The following is a 16,062-nucleotide window of genomic DNA, read 5'->3' on the forward strand; positions in this document are numbered from 1 at the left end:
TTGGAGCTTGAAGGACAGAGCAGGGGCTGAACGATGGGCAATGCAAGCGAGCCACCTTTCTAAGTAGCGAGGAGATGGGCTTGGTCAGTGCAGCAAGCAGAGTGGAACAAACCCTTTCTTGCTCTAAGATTACAGGGAATTATTAGTTTGAATGATTAATATTAATTGGAATTGCAGCTTTAAGACAAAGTGCAAAATAACTTCCCCCTGTGCACAGACAGTCTCTTGACTGAATTAGCCCTTAGAACAGCAGGTGTAGGCATCCTCATTCAAGCCTGACACTAGCTGTGTGCTAGGCAGCAGCCTGACCTGCTTATTGGCCTAATGTCCCTTCTCATTACCACTTCCCTTTCTCTTCTCACGCCTCTCCTCTGCTGGCCCCCACCTGCCTCCCTGAGGTGCTGTTTCCTTGAGATACTCAGTGCTTAGAGGCCCCAGCTGAGATTCTGGGCCTGTTGTACTCAGCACTGTACAAACAGTCCCTGCCTTGAAGCTATTGTGGTTTAAATAGACCAGAAAGGGTGGAGACAGGACAGGTTGCTACCCCCATTTTACAGATGGTGAACTAAGGCCTGGAGAGAGGACATGGCTGAGTCTGTGGCAGAGCTGGGAATTGGGTCCTCTGCAGCAGGAGAGGAAGAGCAGTGCACTCTCCTGAACTGCCCTGTCTCCTCCAGGCCAGAACCATCTCTGCTCCCAGACTAGAGCCCTCTTCTACAACACAACTTCTAAGCCCTCAAATGCACCAGGATTCCAGAGGGTGAGCCACCTGGGAATGGGTTTGGTATTAAGGGTTAAAGTGATCCTCAGTTCATTGCTTGGTAGGCAGCTTACCTTTGGTGCTCCCTGCTAGCTTGCCCTTTGGAGAGATTTTCAATAGTTGAACAAATCTGTATGCTCCAGTTACCTTCAGTGACTATAAGACAGAACCAAACTCGGCAGTTTCACTTCAGGGACCATACAAACGTTTGCTCTGCTGGTCGAGCGGTAGATGTTGAAGGCCAGAAGGGGCTGTCATGTCTCTTGCTGTATCAGGGCCAGCAGACCTCCCCTGCTCACTTCCACAAGAAGCCCATAACTTCTGTTTTAGCCTGCCCTGGAGAGCTCATCTGCATTGAGCTCCCTTACTTGGTTCTCTCCCCTGGAAGTTCTGCTTTGGGTTTCCAAGGGTGCAATCATTACTGCCCCCTCTGCATTCAGTAAGTAAAGGAGACTCAGCCCCTGCTGCTGGGCTGTTATGGTCTGTCCTGCCCTTCCACAGCTGACTCAGCTTTAGCTATGATTGGGCCCTGGCTGATTAGCTGTATTGTAATTCTGAGTCCTGAGCTCAGACATGGACACCAAGGCTGCTCATACTTCCAGCAAACTGGAGAGCATGTGACCACTCTTCTGGAGAGTGGTGTGGCATGGTTTAACCTGCTAGTGGAAAATTGCCCTACTGTGGGGCAGCGTGCCCCCTCCCCTGGGTGGCACAGACCAGCTGTAGTGGATCCTTTTGCCAAGCCTTCTCCAGGGCCCAGCTGGTAGGGGCAGGGGGCTGTCTGGGTGGGGTATGGCTGCACTCCTGTTAGCTTCTAGGGGCTACACACAGCTGGGATGAGAGAGGTAATTCTGTTTCATGGAGTTAAATATTTTGATCATTGGGGTTGTTCCAATTTCAAAACACCCCTCCCCCAAATTTGAACATCCTCCATGAAAAGTATGAAACCCTGGCTTCAGGGCAACTGAATGTACCAAGAAGGCTGCCCTGGAAACTGAGGTCCTGACTCAAAAGCAGTCCAGATAGCAAGCTGACTCCCAGGAGTCCCATCAGCTCACTGGGCAGGCTGGCAAGGAGCCACAAACCTGGGGGTCTCAGTTTCCAGTCTCACATCCAAGGAGGAAACAAGGTTTCTGATGCAACCTCCTCAAATCAGTCTCCCTGAAACATTTTGATGGGGTGGGGGAGGAAGTTTTATTGGAATTTTGTCTATAGAAGTGGCCCCAAGGCTGCTACAGCTTCCCTCAGGTATCAGCCCCAGAATTGGGACCACTGCATGCATGGCGTTGCCTGCTTCCCACCAGGCTCAGTGGCTGAACTCAAAGGGTGTTAAATCCAGGGAGCCTGATGCTTTTTTGCAAGCAATTTCAAACATGCTCTGGGCAGCCATTTTAGGCCAAGTCAATGCTCTGACCTTTTCTGTTCACATGCATGTGAACACAGCAGGCAGAATGGGCATTTGTCTCCAGAAGCAGCAAGAAAGGTTATGAACAGCTGGCACCAAACTTTTCCTTGGGAAAAGTAATTAAGGCTTCTCTTCTTTCACAGATTACAGCATGTGCTAGCAGACAACTTCTTGACCTCTTTCTTCTGGAGCACTTGATCAGAATGACTGACTAGTACACATCCCCCTGGATTTTGGGGGAAGGAGAACTCCAGTGTGGTTTTAGACAGTGAGTATTGAGCAGCTGAGAAGGAGCAATTTGTGCACCTTTTTAAAACCATCCTCCATGGTGCTTATTTCTCACCTTCAGTGTGAGCATCCAATGTAGTTTGAAGATTACTAGCCTTGCAACACCTCTATGAAGTGAGCAAGTATTAAGTCCTCAAGGGAGGCAGCATGACCTAGTGGATAGGACACTGCCTCAGTTTCCCTATCGAGATCTACAGACAACAAGTGCAATCTGAGCTAACATCAAAGACAACAGCTCTGGGCCTGACCCTTGAATATAGCTGGATGGAGGGTGCCTGATTAACAAGTAACTTGCAACAGGATTAAGTGACTTGGCCAAGGTCATGCAGCAGGTCAGTAGCAGCGTGTGTGGGGAATATTGTAATTCCCAACTCTAACCACTACATGTACTCCCTCCTGTAAGTTAAAACTGCAGGGGCACTTCTCTCCTGTTTCACTTCCATGTAATCCTTTGATCTGAACTTACCATTTACTAGTGTCTTTGGAAGAACATCACTAAAAGAGGAACCTGGGAGGATGTGTACATTAGTGGCTAGAGGAAGTAAACAGGACACCTGGTTCTATTCCCTGCTCTGGTCACTGGCTCACTATCACCTTGGGCAGATCACTTCACCTATATCCATAACATTACTTTAATTTTGCATTTGTAACCAAGTGGGTGCAGTATAGTAGGTAAAATGTGCTCAAAAGATCTTCCAGTTGAAGGGCTTGGCCTCAGTATAGGAGCGAGGCTAACAGCTATAAGATCAGGCCCAAACATGCATGACTACAATGCAGGGGCCACAGGAGCATGGCTTATGATCATTAAATCAGAAATGCTCCATAGGGTAGAGGACTTTTTCAAAAACTGGCACTATCTCTGTACACTAGTCTTCTAACCACAGGGTGTTTGAGGCACAATTGTTTGTTGGGTGCTCAGAGGAAAGGCACTAAATCTGGTCATGTGAACAACAAGTGCAAGACTATTGTAAGCTTCTCAGGGCAGGCCCCATGTTTCTACTCTATTTGTACAATGCCAAGTACAACCAGGTCCTCGTCCAAGACTAGGGCTCCTAGGCACCACAGTAACAGAAAATGACAAATGAGACCATGGCACAACTATCAGCTTTGGTTTGTGGGATGTGTCAGGGGCCTGACTTGTCTGGATTGACTGCAGTGTATTGTTTGAGCCCATAGGTCCAGTGACTATCTCATATGTCACTAACATCAGCAGAACCACTGTGTTGGTTGCTTTCCTATACCTCCTGGGGGAGAGGTATGCAGAACCAGGCCCTTAAGTGGAGGATTGGAAATGTTGTTCGTGTACACAACTAGAAAGAGTAACAGCTGCTGATTTTTTCAAAGATGTGGGTCCTCCGCATTGCTGCTCAAACACCTTACCTGAATCCTTTTCTCCTCCCAGGCTGGATGTTTGATATTCTCATCAGGCAGTTCTTTAGCATTCAGGAGCAGCAGTGAATGTTGCTGAAAATGTTCCACTGGGAGATTTCCATCAAAAAGCTTTTATCAAGGTGGTAAGTAACCTTGAATTCTTAGACACTGATAACTTTTTCTGTCTTGTAGCTCCCCCTGTACAGCAAGGAAAGGGGGGAACCCACCATGTACCACCAGGGTAGATGGGAGGGCTAATTAAGGATGAGAGGTTGAAGGTAACAGCAAGGGATTAGATAGAACAATACAGGGTGACTTTGTTTTCTGCTAATCCCAGCCTGCTCTCTTCCCATATTAAGAGAGACCACCACTAATATTCTGATTTCTTTTTAACCCTTAGAGTGCTCAGTGTCTCCTCTCCTGTAGTATACTCTTGTTCTCCAGAAAGTTACGTAATTCAGCCCTTTATCCTTCAGAGTACCACACAGTTAGCTGTGCAAGAGACTTTTTTGTAAGTGATGCCAGTCATCACAATCCCATTTTCTCTGCACAGGCATAAAGATCCCACAGCCCATTTCATTGCCCAGATTTCCCTGCATAACATCACTGCTCCATCCCAGGTGCTAAGTGATGGCATTTTCATGGTTTCCAGGGTACAGTCTTTAAAATGCCACCTGGCACACAGGAACGTGGTACCTTTGCTTGGCAGGAACATGGCATTATTTTGTAGAGTTCACTCTGTAGATCAGGTGGCATTTGCAGGCCCAAGGGCTGCACAAACCCTGAATTTATCCTGAAATTCTTTAGGATGCAAAGTCAATATACATTGTTATATCTGAAACAGCCACTAGATGGCAATATAGGAAGCCATTTTAAATTTATTGCTGCATTAAAGGAATAATAGACCCTAAAATCCTAAATCTGTAGATTCTGTGCCTACAGCTTTTTATTTCTCAAGACTACCTTCGCTGTCTCGAATCTGAAAGGATATTACTTTTGTCTTGGATTACTCCAGAGACACAATTCTTCTGTTAAAGCTGAAACTAAAGCTGTAGCTTTAGTTCTCTCTCAAAATTAGATCCATCTTTCTTTTCAGCATGTCAAGTCTCCTTTGTTTAACATTTTACTAAAATATCTTAGTTTAAAGAGAGCATTAAGCTCCCTTTTTCTTCCCGATCAGCTCCCAACTTCTTTCTTTAAGTCTGAGATTTCTCTTGTGTTTCAGGCTCTGGATGTTATCTTGACAGAACTAAATAAACTAGCAGAGGAAGACATGGAAGATCTACTGGAATATGAAAGAGGAGTTCAGGTAGCTGGGTGGATTTCTTACAGGCTGCTTTTCTCAGCACTAAACAGTAAATGCACCTGTCATAACAGATATGAACAGGCTGGAAGTTGGAAGGTTTAACTATGGGAGGGGTGAGGTTCTGGAACAGCCTCCCAACAGTTGTGGGGGCAAACAATTTAAAGAGAATTAAAAGACAGATGGGCATATTTGTCATGTTCTTAAAACTTAGGCTTTGGGCTTCAGTGGACCATTAGCAGGGGCAAGGAAGGGATATTCCAATCCCCTCCACTCCACCAGGACATTGTTTTTTCTCTCCTTCCTCTGAAGCATCAGGGCCATAGAGGGGGAGGGCCAGGGCTGTGAAGTAGCCCCAAGCATTCTCAAGTGCTGGGCTGGCTGGTTCTTGCTCCGTCTGATTCCTACATGTGAGGTCAGGAAGAAATTTCCCCTGGGTCAAATTACCAGTGAACTGGAGGCAGTTTGACTTTCTGCAGGATGTGAGCAGGTCACTGTCCAGAATTATCTGGGTATAACTCACTTCCACCCTCCCCTTCCAATGTGGGGACCTTGGCATGGGTGCACCTGAGTTTCTCCTATTCTCTTCCTGCGGCTCATAATGGTCTAGTCTCCTGTGGGCTGCAATACTTAGTCTGGTGCCATTCTCCTGAGAACACACAGCCAGAGAGGTAGACCAGAAGAGACCACCAGCTCCTGTAGTCTGGCCTCCTGTAGATCATAGGCCACCTGCACTTAACCAACCCACTGAAATTAGACCATCAGCTGTTGGCTATAAAGATGCATGGCCACACTGGACCTTGCTTTGGTATCTGCAATCTACTAGTGTAGACGTAGTGCTCATTAAGCCTGACCTTACAGTGGATCTAACAAGGATCTCTTGCCCTACAGGAGAGGCAGCATGCCCACTTTCCAAACTCTCCTCACCTTCCACCCCCCATAAGACACCTAAGTCCATCCCAGCTGCATTCTTCCCTTACTGCTATTTCCCTCACCTCTATTTTAGGCATCCATGCCCTTTCCAGCCCCCATCTCCCCAAACAACTGATCCCACTCCATTTGTCATAGGGGAACACTTCTCCAGAAGGCAGGGAGCTTTCCCTGCCTCAGCAGGAAAAGAGTGAGGTGGGATGTGATGCTATTTCCATCAGCTATTAGGAACCCTGCCTCTGATGACCAGACTAGGCTCTTCTGACACTCCTGTCTCCTACCCCTAAACCAGTCTCCATACAGCCCTTTTGACAAGGGGTTAGAACTAAATACTTGACACTGAAAACACTGGAGGAGCATCTCATTGGCAATGTTTCATAAGACTTAACTTCTACCAGGTCCTAGGTGGCTTCTGTGGCTGTCCACTCCAGAGGCCTCTCCAGTGCTGCTGGTGTCACAGCTGACTCCCTTTCACTAACAAATCCCTTGCTAGCTGTAGACCATGTGCAGTGTGCTAGAGGCTCCCCAGGTGGAGCAGCTGTGTTGCCATAGAGTTCTTTGGACCTGCTTGGGAGCAGAGGATCTTGCTCATCTCTTGGCTAGGTCCAACCCCTCCTTTTTTTCTTCTGGAGGGAGGCAAGGATTGATTCCCCCAGAAATAACACACCACATGCAAGATAGCACCATGCTAGGATTGCAGTGGTCATTTTACTATCATGGGGGAGTCAGCAATTAACCCCAGCCGTAGTACATTGTCCACCACAAGACATCCTGGCCCCTAACCAAAAGGAGCATAATGCCTGATGTTCGTGCAGTACAGCACCCTCCCCTACTGGCCCCTTAGTTCCAGGGTAACGGTACCTGCTTGTGGCAGATGCTTGGCTTCAGGACTGGCTGGTGCTAGTGTCCATGGAATTGCTGCTTGTCTGGGCCTTTGGCACTGTGCTGGTGAGGCCTGTTAGGACAGCTGCTAGGCTGCTGGTCTTGGGCCTGGTATTAAACATACAGCTAAAGGTAGCATAAAATCCCTCCTTTACCTGTAAAGGGTTAAGAAGCTCAGATAACCTGGTCAGCACCTGACCAAAAGGACCAATTAGAGAAAATGTTTCAAATCTGTGGGGCAAGGCTTTTGCTTTGTGCTGTGGGTGTTCTCTTAGGAACAAACACCAAGCAAGTAATCCAGCTCCTACTGAATGAGGCATCTAAAGTACAGAAATAGTAAGTAATAGCAAAGAAATACATTAGAGTATTTTGTTCTAGCTTGTGAATTTTCCCTGTGCCTAGAGGAAGGCTTATCCCTGTGTTTTTGTAACTTTAAAGTTTTCTCTAGAGGGAATCCTTTTGTATCTGACTGCCCTGTAAAATTACCATCCATGCTGATTTTTACATAGGTGCTGCTTTTATTTTTCTTTAAATAAAGTTCCATTTTTAAGAATCTGATTGGGTTTTTAGAACACCAAAAACCCAAGGGTCTGGTCTGTGCTTACCTATTTGGTGTATTAGTCTCAAGCCTTTCCAGGAAAGGGGATGATATCCCAAGCCCCTTCTGGGGGGGAGACAGGAGCCTGAGACATGGCTGGTGGCTGGCTCAGGCTTGTGCCGTTGCTGAGCCTTGAGTGTGTGGGTTTGGTTTTTTTTCACCTACCTGTGGTTGCTGTTCTCCTTTTGCTTTCCAGAACTGTTGGTCTGGCTCTAACAGCTGTCAGTCTGGGCCTGAAGCCAAGCATGCTCTGCTAGTCCCTTTAATACAGTTGTAACCACCTGTTTAGTTCAGGGCTGGACTCCTTCTCCACTCCCTGATGGAGTGGCATTCCCCTTCCCTGGTGGATGGGTGGTTGGCAGGCAGCAGAGCTAAGACATCCTGCAGTGCAGTTCTCTCCTGTCAGGGCTGTGGGGATGGGGTTCTCTGCTCCTACACTGCAGCACAAGTCTCTTCCAGGCCACTAACAGCCACCCATCCCTCCTTTCATTAAGCTGAGTGGAACAAGACAGGGAGGACAATTGGGTTCTGGCTGTTAAAGATTCCACTCTGTTTACAGTTGGTGACTGGATTGCACAGGTCAGCAAATACAAAATCAGCTTCCATTACCATGGGGAAAGGTCCACTGATCATTCTCCAAGCTGTTGAGGAGAGCATTTTGAACTACCTGTCAGAGTGGCATTAGCAAAGAAGCAACAAAGCATTGCCGTTAGGTTGCTGTGTTCACATCCCTTTTTCTGAGGGGGAGGGAGTTAAACTCTTCTGCTTTCTAGGAAGTGGAGTGTGGTTTAAGGTTAAAAAGATTTGAAGTCTAGCCCATCAGCCACTTGGGAACAAAAGAGGGAAGGGGGGTATTCAGCTTCTCTGCACATGCAGTTAGTCAGGAATAGCTCCTGCATGTGGAATTTACACTCCACCTTAATCCAAATCAACTTTCAAATGTAGACGAGCCCTAAAGCTTTGTCTAGGCTGAGCCAGTACACATTAAACAAGCATTTTTACCACAGTCAATTGGGTATAATGGCTTAGTGCACTATTAAAGGGAAGTAGATCCTCTAAAATGCACAGTGCAAGTATCAGCCATGTACTTAATAGGATTGTTCTTTCCTTGCTTTTGTCAGTACAAAGCAGGTCTGGTCCTTTCCTTAGGCTGCTGTTTTATGCATCAGCCAGACTTCAGCATGCAAAATTAAACCATCATGGCTAGAAAAGTGCCCTATTAGTCAGAGCCCAGGAACTGCTGGCCCCCTTGTGAGATTGCATAAGAGGAATTTACATGCAGTGAAAGGATTGCTAAATATTACATGACAATTCCATCCTGCTGTTGTGTGCCTTTCCACACTTCACTGAGATAGCTTATCCTCCCAGATTTGTCAACATGTTGGGAAAATAGGTTGTGGCATATAATACAAGTTGCCTGCAATGCTGTGTCCTCTAGGGAAATGCAAAGAGGAAGATACAGAAGTGCTAACTCCATGATCTCCCTTGAATGATTTAGGTGTTTGCGTTTCCTAAAAGCAATTTGGCTTGGGAGCACTACACTAGAAATTTTCTTTCTCCAATGCACTCAGTGTTCCCTCTGAGGCTGCTGCAGTAAGAACATATTAAGCCAGATCTTGACAACACCCCCCTCCCCCATTCTGCTTGCTTTGCACAACTCTGGCGGAGTTAAGCAGACAGAATGCTGACTTAAGTGACTCCCTCTTGTAGGATCATAGACCGAACACTGCTGCAATCCTCAGGTAGCAGAATGACTCCACAGAGGGCTGATAATAGCCAGTGCAATTTAGAGCAGCCCTGAGGTTTCTCTATATTGTCAAGTCATGAACTGGGGGTGGGACTTGAAGTGGGTGTAACACCACTTTTCACTCTCACCTGCACTGAATACAACTTAGCTGCTGCCTTCCCTGCAATCTTAAAGCAGTGGCAATCCCCATTTTGCCAAGAGAGGCAACTGAGGCACAGAGATTGTTAGTGGACTAAGGTCACACTGCAATTCAGCAGAAGGTCAAAAATAGAAGACAACCCTGCTTTCCCCACTAAACGAGGCTTCCTCCTTCAGACCATAAGGTAGCCAGTGCCAGAACCTTAGTTACTGAGAATGGAGTTGATTTCAGCCTTCTTCACAGCTGGTGGGTACCTCTATTTAAAACAAGATGCAAGGAAGGAAATCCTATTCATGTATGTTAAGAGATGCAGAAGGGCCCTCAGTGACTTCTGAGCTTCACAGAGGACAGAACATTTACAAAGGCACATTAGGGGAATAGATTCCAAGGCCAGAAATGAGCATTGTGATCATCTAGTCCAGGGGTAGGCAATTTGTGGCACTCATGCTGCCTGGGTCCTGGCCACCAGTCTGGGGGGCTCTGCACTTTAAGAAGCTTCATTTAAAATGAAATTAAACATTTTAAAAACCTTATTTACTTTATATACTATAGGCTTATAGAAAGACCTTCTAAAAACGTTAAAATGTATAACTGGCATGCAAAACCTTAAATTTGAGTGAATAAATTAAGACTCAGCACACCACTTCTGAAAGGTTGGTGACCCCTGGTCTAGTCTGACCTTGTGCATCACCCAGGCCAGAGACCCTCACCCAGGAATTCCTGCATTAAGCCCAGTAGTAGAATTAATGCACATCATTCAGAAAGACAGCAAGAATCTTAATTTAAAGACTACAAGTGATGGAAAATGTACCACATTCCTTGGCAATCTGTTCTAATGGTTAATTACCCTCTGTATTAAAATCATGCATCTTATTTCCAGCTTGATGTTCTCTGACTTGGAAAAAAGAATCAGCCCTGCCTTCGTCTATGAAGTTCATATGACCGCCTGGCCCCAGCTTGAAATCAGAAATGAGCATTCAGTGCACCCAGGAAATGAGAATATTGGAACAATGTTTATTTAAGAATAAAACATGTTTAAATTACTTGGCTGATTCATATAATTAAAAAAAGGATGGGGGGGAGGCGGAGGGGGAAAGGTTCACTGAGATGCAAACAAGAAAAAATCCAGTAGTTAAAAGCTGCTTTTTGGGTACAAAGCGATTGTCATTTGCAGACCGCGTGCAGATACTGTTAGAGGAAAGAAACAGCAGCTTGGGCTAAAAAATTTAAGATTTCCGAGTGTGTCAAACCTTTCAATCATCTCAGCACTGAATTGCATGAGGCAATTACTCCTCTCCATAGGCACGTTGCTACAATGGAATTTAATGGCTGTTTTGCAATTGAGAGAATGACGGGGGTACAAGCTGAGCAGTGTTGTTACTGGTGCTTGATTCTGATCAATTACAGTTGTTATTGATACTGTGTCATAGACAGAGAGGGTGTTTTCTAGTAAGTAAAAATAAAAAACCTACATGGTTAGGAGCAGAAAATGTTCCTGCTGTGACCACCTAAAAACAGGACTGAGAAGAAAATGAACAGGCAGCACTGGAGTTAGTTATGCGGGATCATTAACACACTTAGAACCAGAGGAGCAATGTGGGTCTCAGATGGATTTGCAAGAGGGGCTGAGAAGGAGTTTGAAGGGTAAGACGACTGTTTGATGTCCAGGGGACACGTGGGAGCTACCGAAGGAAATGAAAGTGGTGACCATACTAGCGGACTGAACCAGTTATAATTCAAACTGTTCATTGTGTCCATACTAGCAATGTTGAATTGGTTTAAGAACCTTTTCGGGTACACACGCACACCCCGCCCTGCGTCCACACTAGTGGTGTTCTAAACCGTTTCCTTGCCCCTCATAATTCTCAGCACTGCTCCCAGAAGCAGTGGGTTCTGGGAGAGATCAAAAGGCCTTGCGGACTAGTTGAACCCTCTCACTGTGTCTGTTTCCACAGTGGCACCAAACCGGTTTAGACTGATCTGCTTTTTAGCCTGCTGAAAGCCTAGCCTACTCCAACCAGTTCTTGCACCCCCACTGAAATATAGCCATGTGATGCAAAGTGCCCTAAGGGCTAAACTGGTTCTTACACCAGTAAATTTCTCTAGCACAGGCAAGGCTAGAGGGAGCAGTCAGGAGAGAAACTTAGCCAGAGCTTAGGGCCTGATCCAAAGTCAAGGGGAACACTACACAGCAAGAGGGAATACTATGAGCAGAGAGGCCAGGGAGTGTCGTAAGGGTGCCGAAGAGATGCCAGAAATGAATATGAGAAGAAGGCAGTATGGAGACTTGAGAAAGGGGGAAGATCTTGGTTAAGTGTTTTCTCTTGTGGCTCCATACCTGAAACTTTGGCTGCTGTTACCTCCCATTATATTAAAGTAGCTCGTAGGGTCATTTAAATTATTGTACCAGGCAATCGACTTCAGCATTGTGATAGTTAAAAGCATTTGTTGCTGTTTGTGGTACAGGTTATGAGTTTGGGGCACATGCTTTTATCCTACAGGGATTCAGAGTAAGTAAATTACAGTACTTCAAATAGATGCCTTGAATTGATTATGAGGTCGGGTCTGATTTATAGATAAAGCGCCATAGTGACAGCTGGGTTACGAGGAGAAGAATGAGCCAGGCTTGAGGTCCAACGGAAGAGCTGGAAGCTAGAGAGAAAGACAGAGAACAGTTTTGAAAATCAAAAAGGCACAGTTCCAAATAAACAAAGGTGGTATCATTTAGAGATCAAAACGTGAGAGTCTCGAAAGGTCAAACTTCTACACTGTGACAGCACAAGTCTGCCATCAGAGGTGAGAGTCATAGTAATAATATCGCCTTGCAATTTACTAGCATCCTTCGGCCAAGGATCTCCTGGTGCTGCACAAGCCCCCTAGTGATGAAGGTGATGTTGTAGATGGGGAAAGCAATGCACAGAACGATGAAAGCCCTGCATTTTCAGAAGTGCCTGCTCAAGTGAATTTGAAATTCCAAGAAGTTGATTTTCAGAGGTTCTGAGCACCAGCAGCTCCCACTGACATCAACAAGATGTGTGTGCTCACCACCTCGGAGATGTGCTAAAATCAGTTCCCAAGGTATCTCCCAGTGGGGTATCCATAAGTGGAAGCACCACAACCTAGCTGATGTTCAAGCAGGAATGGCTTTCCCAGGAATCAGTGTCAAATCCAGGACCTGTGATTTCCCAATCCCTCTCTCCCTGCTGTCACTGCTAGATGACAATGCTTCCTCTCTCTTTAATTCCTTTAATATTCTGTGCCTCTGAAACACCCATATTTATTTCATTGGGCTCCAAAGTCCATTTCTTTTTACAGCAGTTCCCTTCATTCTCATTCCTCACCACTCTCTCTCTCAATTTTTCTGGTGGTTAATGGTAGAGAGGGGCCCAAACTCTTGATCTGGATATAGTTTTAAGCTTTGCGTCTTGGGGACAGGACTATCTTTCTATTGTCTTTCCATACAGATTTAAAGGGGGGGGTTGCGAGGAAGAATCCCTTTTCCCATCTGCATCACACTGCTCGTCTGTTCCATCTACCCACGTGCATTCCCAGCCTCCCTAAGGCAGCCCTTCAGATAGTCACCTCTGCAGCTCTTGCCATCTTCTTGCAACGTCCCAGTAACGCAGCTGCACAGGGGCCCATCGACCCTGCTCGTGCAGATCTGCTCGCAGCCTCCATTATCCTCGCACCAGTCTAACCCTGGAACAGGAGAGATTGAGGGCTCAGGAGAGAGCAGTACACAGTTGTACGGAAAGAAGCATTACAAAGCTTAATAGCTAGAAATCACCCCGAAAGCATTTCCTTGATTAAAGCATCCGCCTCTGTTGCATTTACATCCAGCTTTAGGGTGCCATTCAACCTGCCACTGAAGGGTAGGAGGGCTTTGATTCAGACCCACCCATGCCAATTCTTTGGACATCCCTGCACTTAATTTAGGACCAGAGAGCCTGCTCCCACTTCAGCCTATGGCAAAATCATTGACCCCAAGAGCACTGATCAATGCAATCTCAGTTGGCCATGGGCTGGGTAAAGACCTGTCTATCAATTCTTTCTCCAGATCCGCACACAGGGGTGTGGGTTGGGGAGAAGAAGGAAAGATTTGGCAAGTGGAGAGAAGTAGTCGAGGAAGAGAAGTAGGAGGAGAAGGAAGGTGTGGTGGAGAGAGGAGTTAGGATGAAAAGGAAAACTGAGGAGGAAGCCATTCCCTAGAAGAGTTGTTCTTAACCTTTTTCCATTTGCCGACCCCTAAAATATTTCAAATGGAGGTGTGGACCCCTTTGGAAATCTTTGATATAATCTGCGGACCCCAAGGGGCTGTGGACCACACAGGTTAAGAACCACTGCCCTAGAAATCACCTCACTGGGGGCTGGCAGTGGGTGCTCAGCATTTCTAATAATGAGATTCTCTCTCTAGTGGGGCACCCAAGACTGAGATGCCTAGAGTTGGTGGATGCTTTTGAGAAGTTGGGTCCAGGGTGAGAGATGCCTTAGACATACATAGGATAGAGATAAGGGGAAGGATGAATGCACGTAGGGATGGATGGGCAGACACACAGCATTGGGGCTTGGGGGAGAAAGTGGCTCCCCGAGGAACACTCTCTCCCCTACGAAGTGATGCACAGAACTAAAAAGAGTTGCTAGCTCAGTAAAACCAGAAAGTGAAAACTGACCAGCTGAGTTTTAGTGCCCTGCTACATAAAATGTACATGTAAAAAAGTAAAAACAAATGGTGAAAACTGGACCATTAAAATGGGATGCTTCCTATTGTAATAAATTCAGGTGGGGTTATTAACACAAGGGAAGGACCTGTTTCTCAATATATTTATGATTTATCTTGAGCTTGTCCATTTAATAATCAAAGGTTCAGAATATTTTATACAGGAGGGAATATTTTCCTCCGCATTCTTAGCTGTGCACACTTACGCTTTCTCCGGATGGGCCCTACTGAGATGATCTGCTCCTTGGGCTCCTTGGTATACTCAGTGGCCATCCTGGAATTCTGGGGGCAGTTCTGAACAAACAAAAACGCAAGGGGCAATTACTGCAAGGCTTTGTGGTTACTGCGCGCTAGTCTCTGATCTCAAACCCTGGATTTGGCTCTGTTCCCACTGAGAGCTATTCCACAGCTCCCTTTGAGGCTTCAGCCGTGGTGGATTAGGATCATTAAGGGAAAATTCTGGCCCTTCTTCTCTGATACAATGGACCTGAACTTGTTCTGCGGGGTGGGATTCCATGTATCCTAATTGCACAGGGGCGAACTATGTGCCAGGCTCTGGGAGGACAGGGAAGTGAGGAGAGGAACTTTATGTCCATCTAGTGGGCACTGCTCCCTTTGGAGCAAGGCCCATCAGTAGCCCCCAGGAAACTATTCTCCTGCCACACAGTGGCCTTGGGGAAATGATTCCAGCCTGGATCACCACCGCGGTCCACAGCACACGTTAAGCCACGCGCACATACTATTTTGCAGGAGTATTTTTCCGAGTCACAGAGAGAGACGGCGCAGTGGAGATGAACCTCGTCGTAATCCCCAATGAACTTGAAGACAGTGACGTGGAAGCGACAGGTCAGGGATACCCCGTTCTCCTCAATCCCAATGGTGTTATCCTTAATATTTTGGCACCTAGGAGGAAAATACAGAGTCTCAGCTGGGTCCAGGAACGGTTGCAAGCTTCTAAAAAATTCTCCAGATCCCCAGTGCTTGTGGGTTATGTCTACAGGGAAACTAAATGATCCTTTTCTCTAGATGTTACTTAAACTTTGTGGGAGGGGACCTTGAGCCTTATAAGCCTTGTGAGCCCTCTCAGCTCTGGAGTGTTAAGAATGCAAACCCCAATTTGGCAGCTCGAGGCCATGCCTTATTAAAAAAACATTTCCCCTTTATCATTTGCTGCATTCCGGAGGCACTGCGCGGTTACCTGACTCACCCACGTCATATAATGATTCAGTGGTGGAAGCAGATGTATAATGTGTTCTGTTCCCAACCGTGCCGCTATCCTGATGGCATAGAAGTGTCCACTAGCGCTGCATGCCCAATCTGCAACACTTGGGGCTTGATTTTCAGAGGGGTAGAACTCGCAGGCTCACTATCTGAAAATCAGGCCCTCCTGGATGTCTTGCGTTGGGCATCCAAATTGGTGGACACTCTTGAACATTTAAGCCCTTCTCTTTTGTGCACCAATTTCTACATCTGCCATATGAGGGTAACACCACCTTGCAAAATACCTAATCACTCCTGGATGAAAAGTGCTATGTAAGTGCAAAGCTTTCTTCTTATTAACTCCAAATGCAGGTGGTAACACATTAAAACTCGTAGAATTTCTCCCAATAATAATCCACAAACGGGCCAACATTTAACTGGGTATACTGATATCTGCAAACATCTGCCTCTCTAGGGGACAGCATGGAGTGCAAGTTCTCCATCACCAGAGGCAGTGCTAGACATCCAACTGCAGCCTTCTTCTAGATTCTTAAACTGTGCTCTTCAGCATGACACGTGAGCACCTCTGGCTTTTCCCTTAGGATGCTAGGAATAGCCACAGAGGTACAAATCAATGGGCTTTCTATTTTGGTATTGGACAGTAAACCTTAGTGCATGCATCAGGGGAAGAAATAATCCTCCTGTAATGTTCATAGGTTCAG

General features: G+C 46.3%; 1 protein-coding gene and 1 long non-coding RNA gene across 3 annotated transcripts in view; one reads left to right on the forward strand and one right to left on the reverse strand.

Moving 5' to 3' along the window:
* LOC115637150 overlaps window positions 1–10,379 on the forward strand; it is a 35,134-nt gene extending 24,755 nt beyond the window's left edge. For both annotated transcript variants that reach the window (XR_003997175.1, XR_003997174.1), the window contains 4 exons: window positions 2,309–2,433; window positions 3,856–3,967; window positions 5,050–5,133; window positions 10,304–10,379. This is a non-coding gene — a long non-coding RNA (uncharacterized LOC115637150). The remainder of the gene's footprint in view (window positions 1–2,308; window positions 2,434–3,855; window positions 3,968–5,049; window positions 5,134–10,303) is intronic.
* Window positions 10,380–10,417: 38 nt separating this feature from the next.
* Window positions 10,418–16,062, reverse strand: part of TECTA (tectorin alpha) — a 63,640-nt gene continuing 57,995 nt past the window's right edge. Inside the window, exons 21-24 of the mRNA XM_030538093.1 lie at window positions 14,881–15,043; window positions 14,347–14,434; window positions 13,006–13,122; window positions 10,418–12,075 (exon numbers count right to left, since the gene is read on the reverse strand). Of these exons, the coding sequence (XP_030393953.1) occupies window positions 11,975–12,075; window positions 13,006–13,122; window positions 14,347–14,434; window positions 14,881–15,043 (469 nt within the window). The 3' untranslated portion in view covers window positions 10,418–11,974. The remainder of the gene's footprint in view (window positions 12,076–13,005; window positions 13,123–14,346; window positions 14,435–14,880; window positions 15,044–16,062) is intronic.

Source organism: Gopherus evgoodei, chromosome 19 (assembly GCF_007399415.2).
Source record: "Gopherus evgoodei ecotype Sinaloan lineage chromosome 19, rGopEvg1_v1.p, whole genome shotgun sequence".
Taxonomy (NCBI): domain Eukaryota; kingdom Metazoa; phylum Chordata; order Testudines; family Testudinidae; genus Gopherus; species Gopherus evgoodei.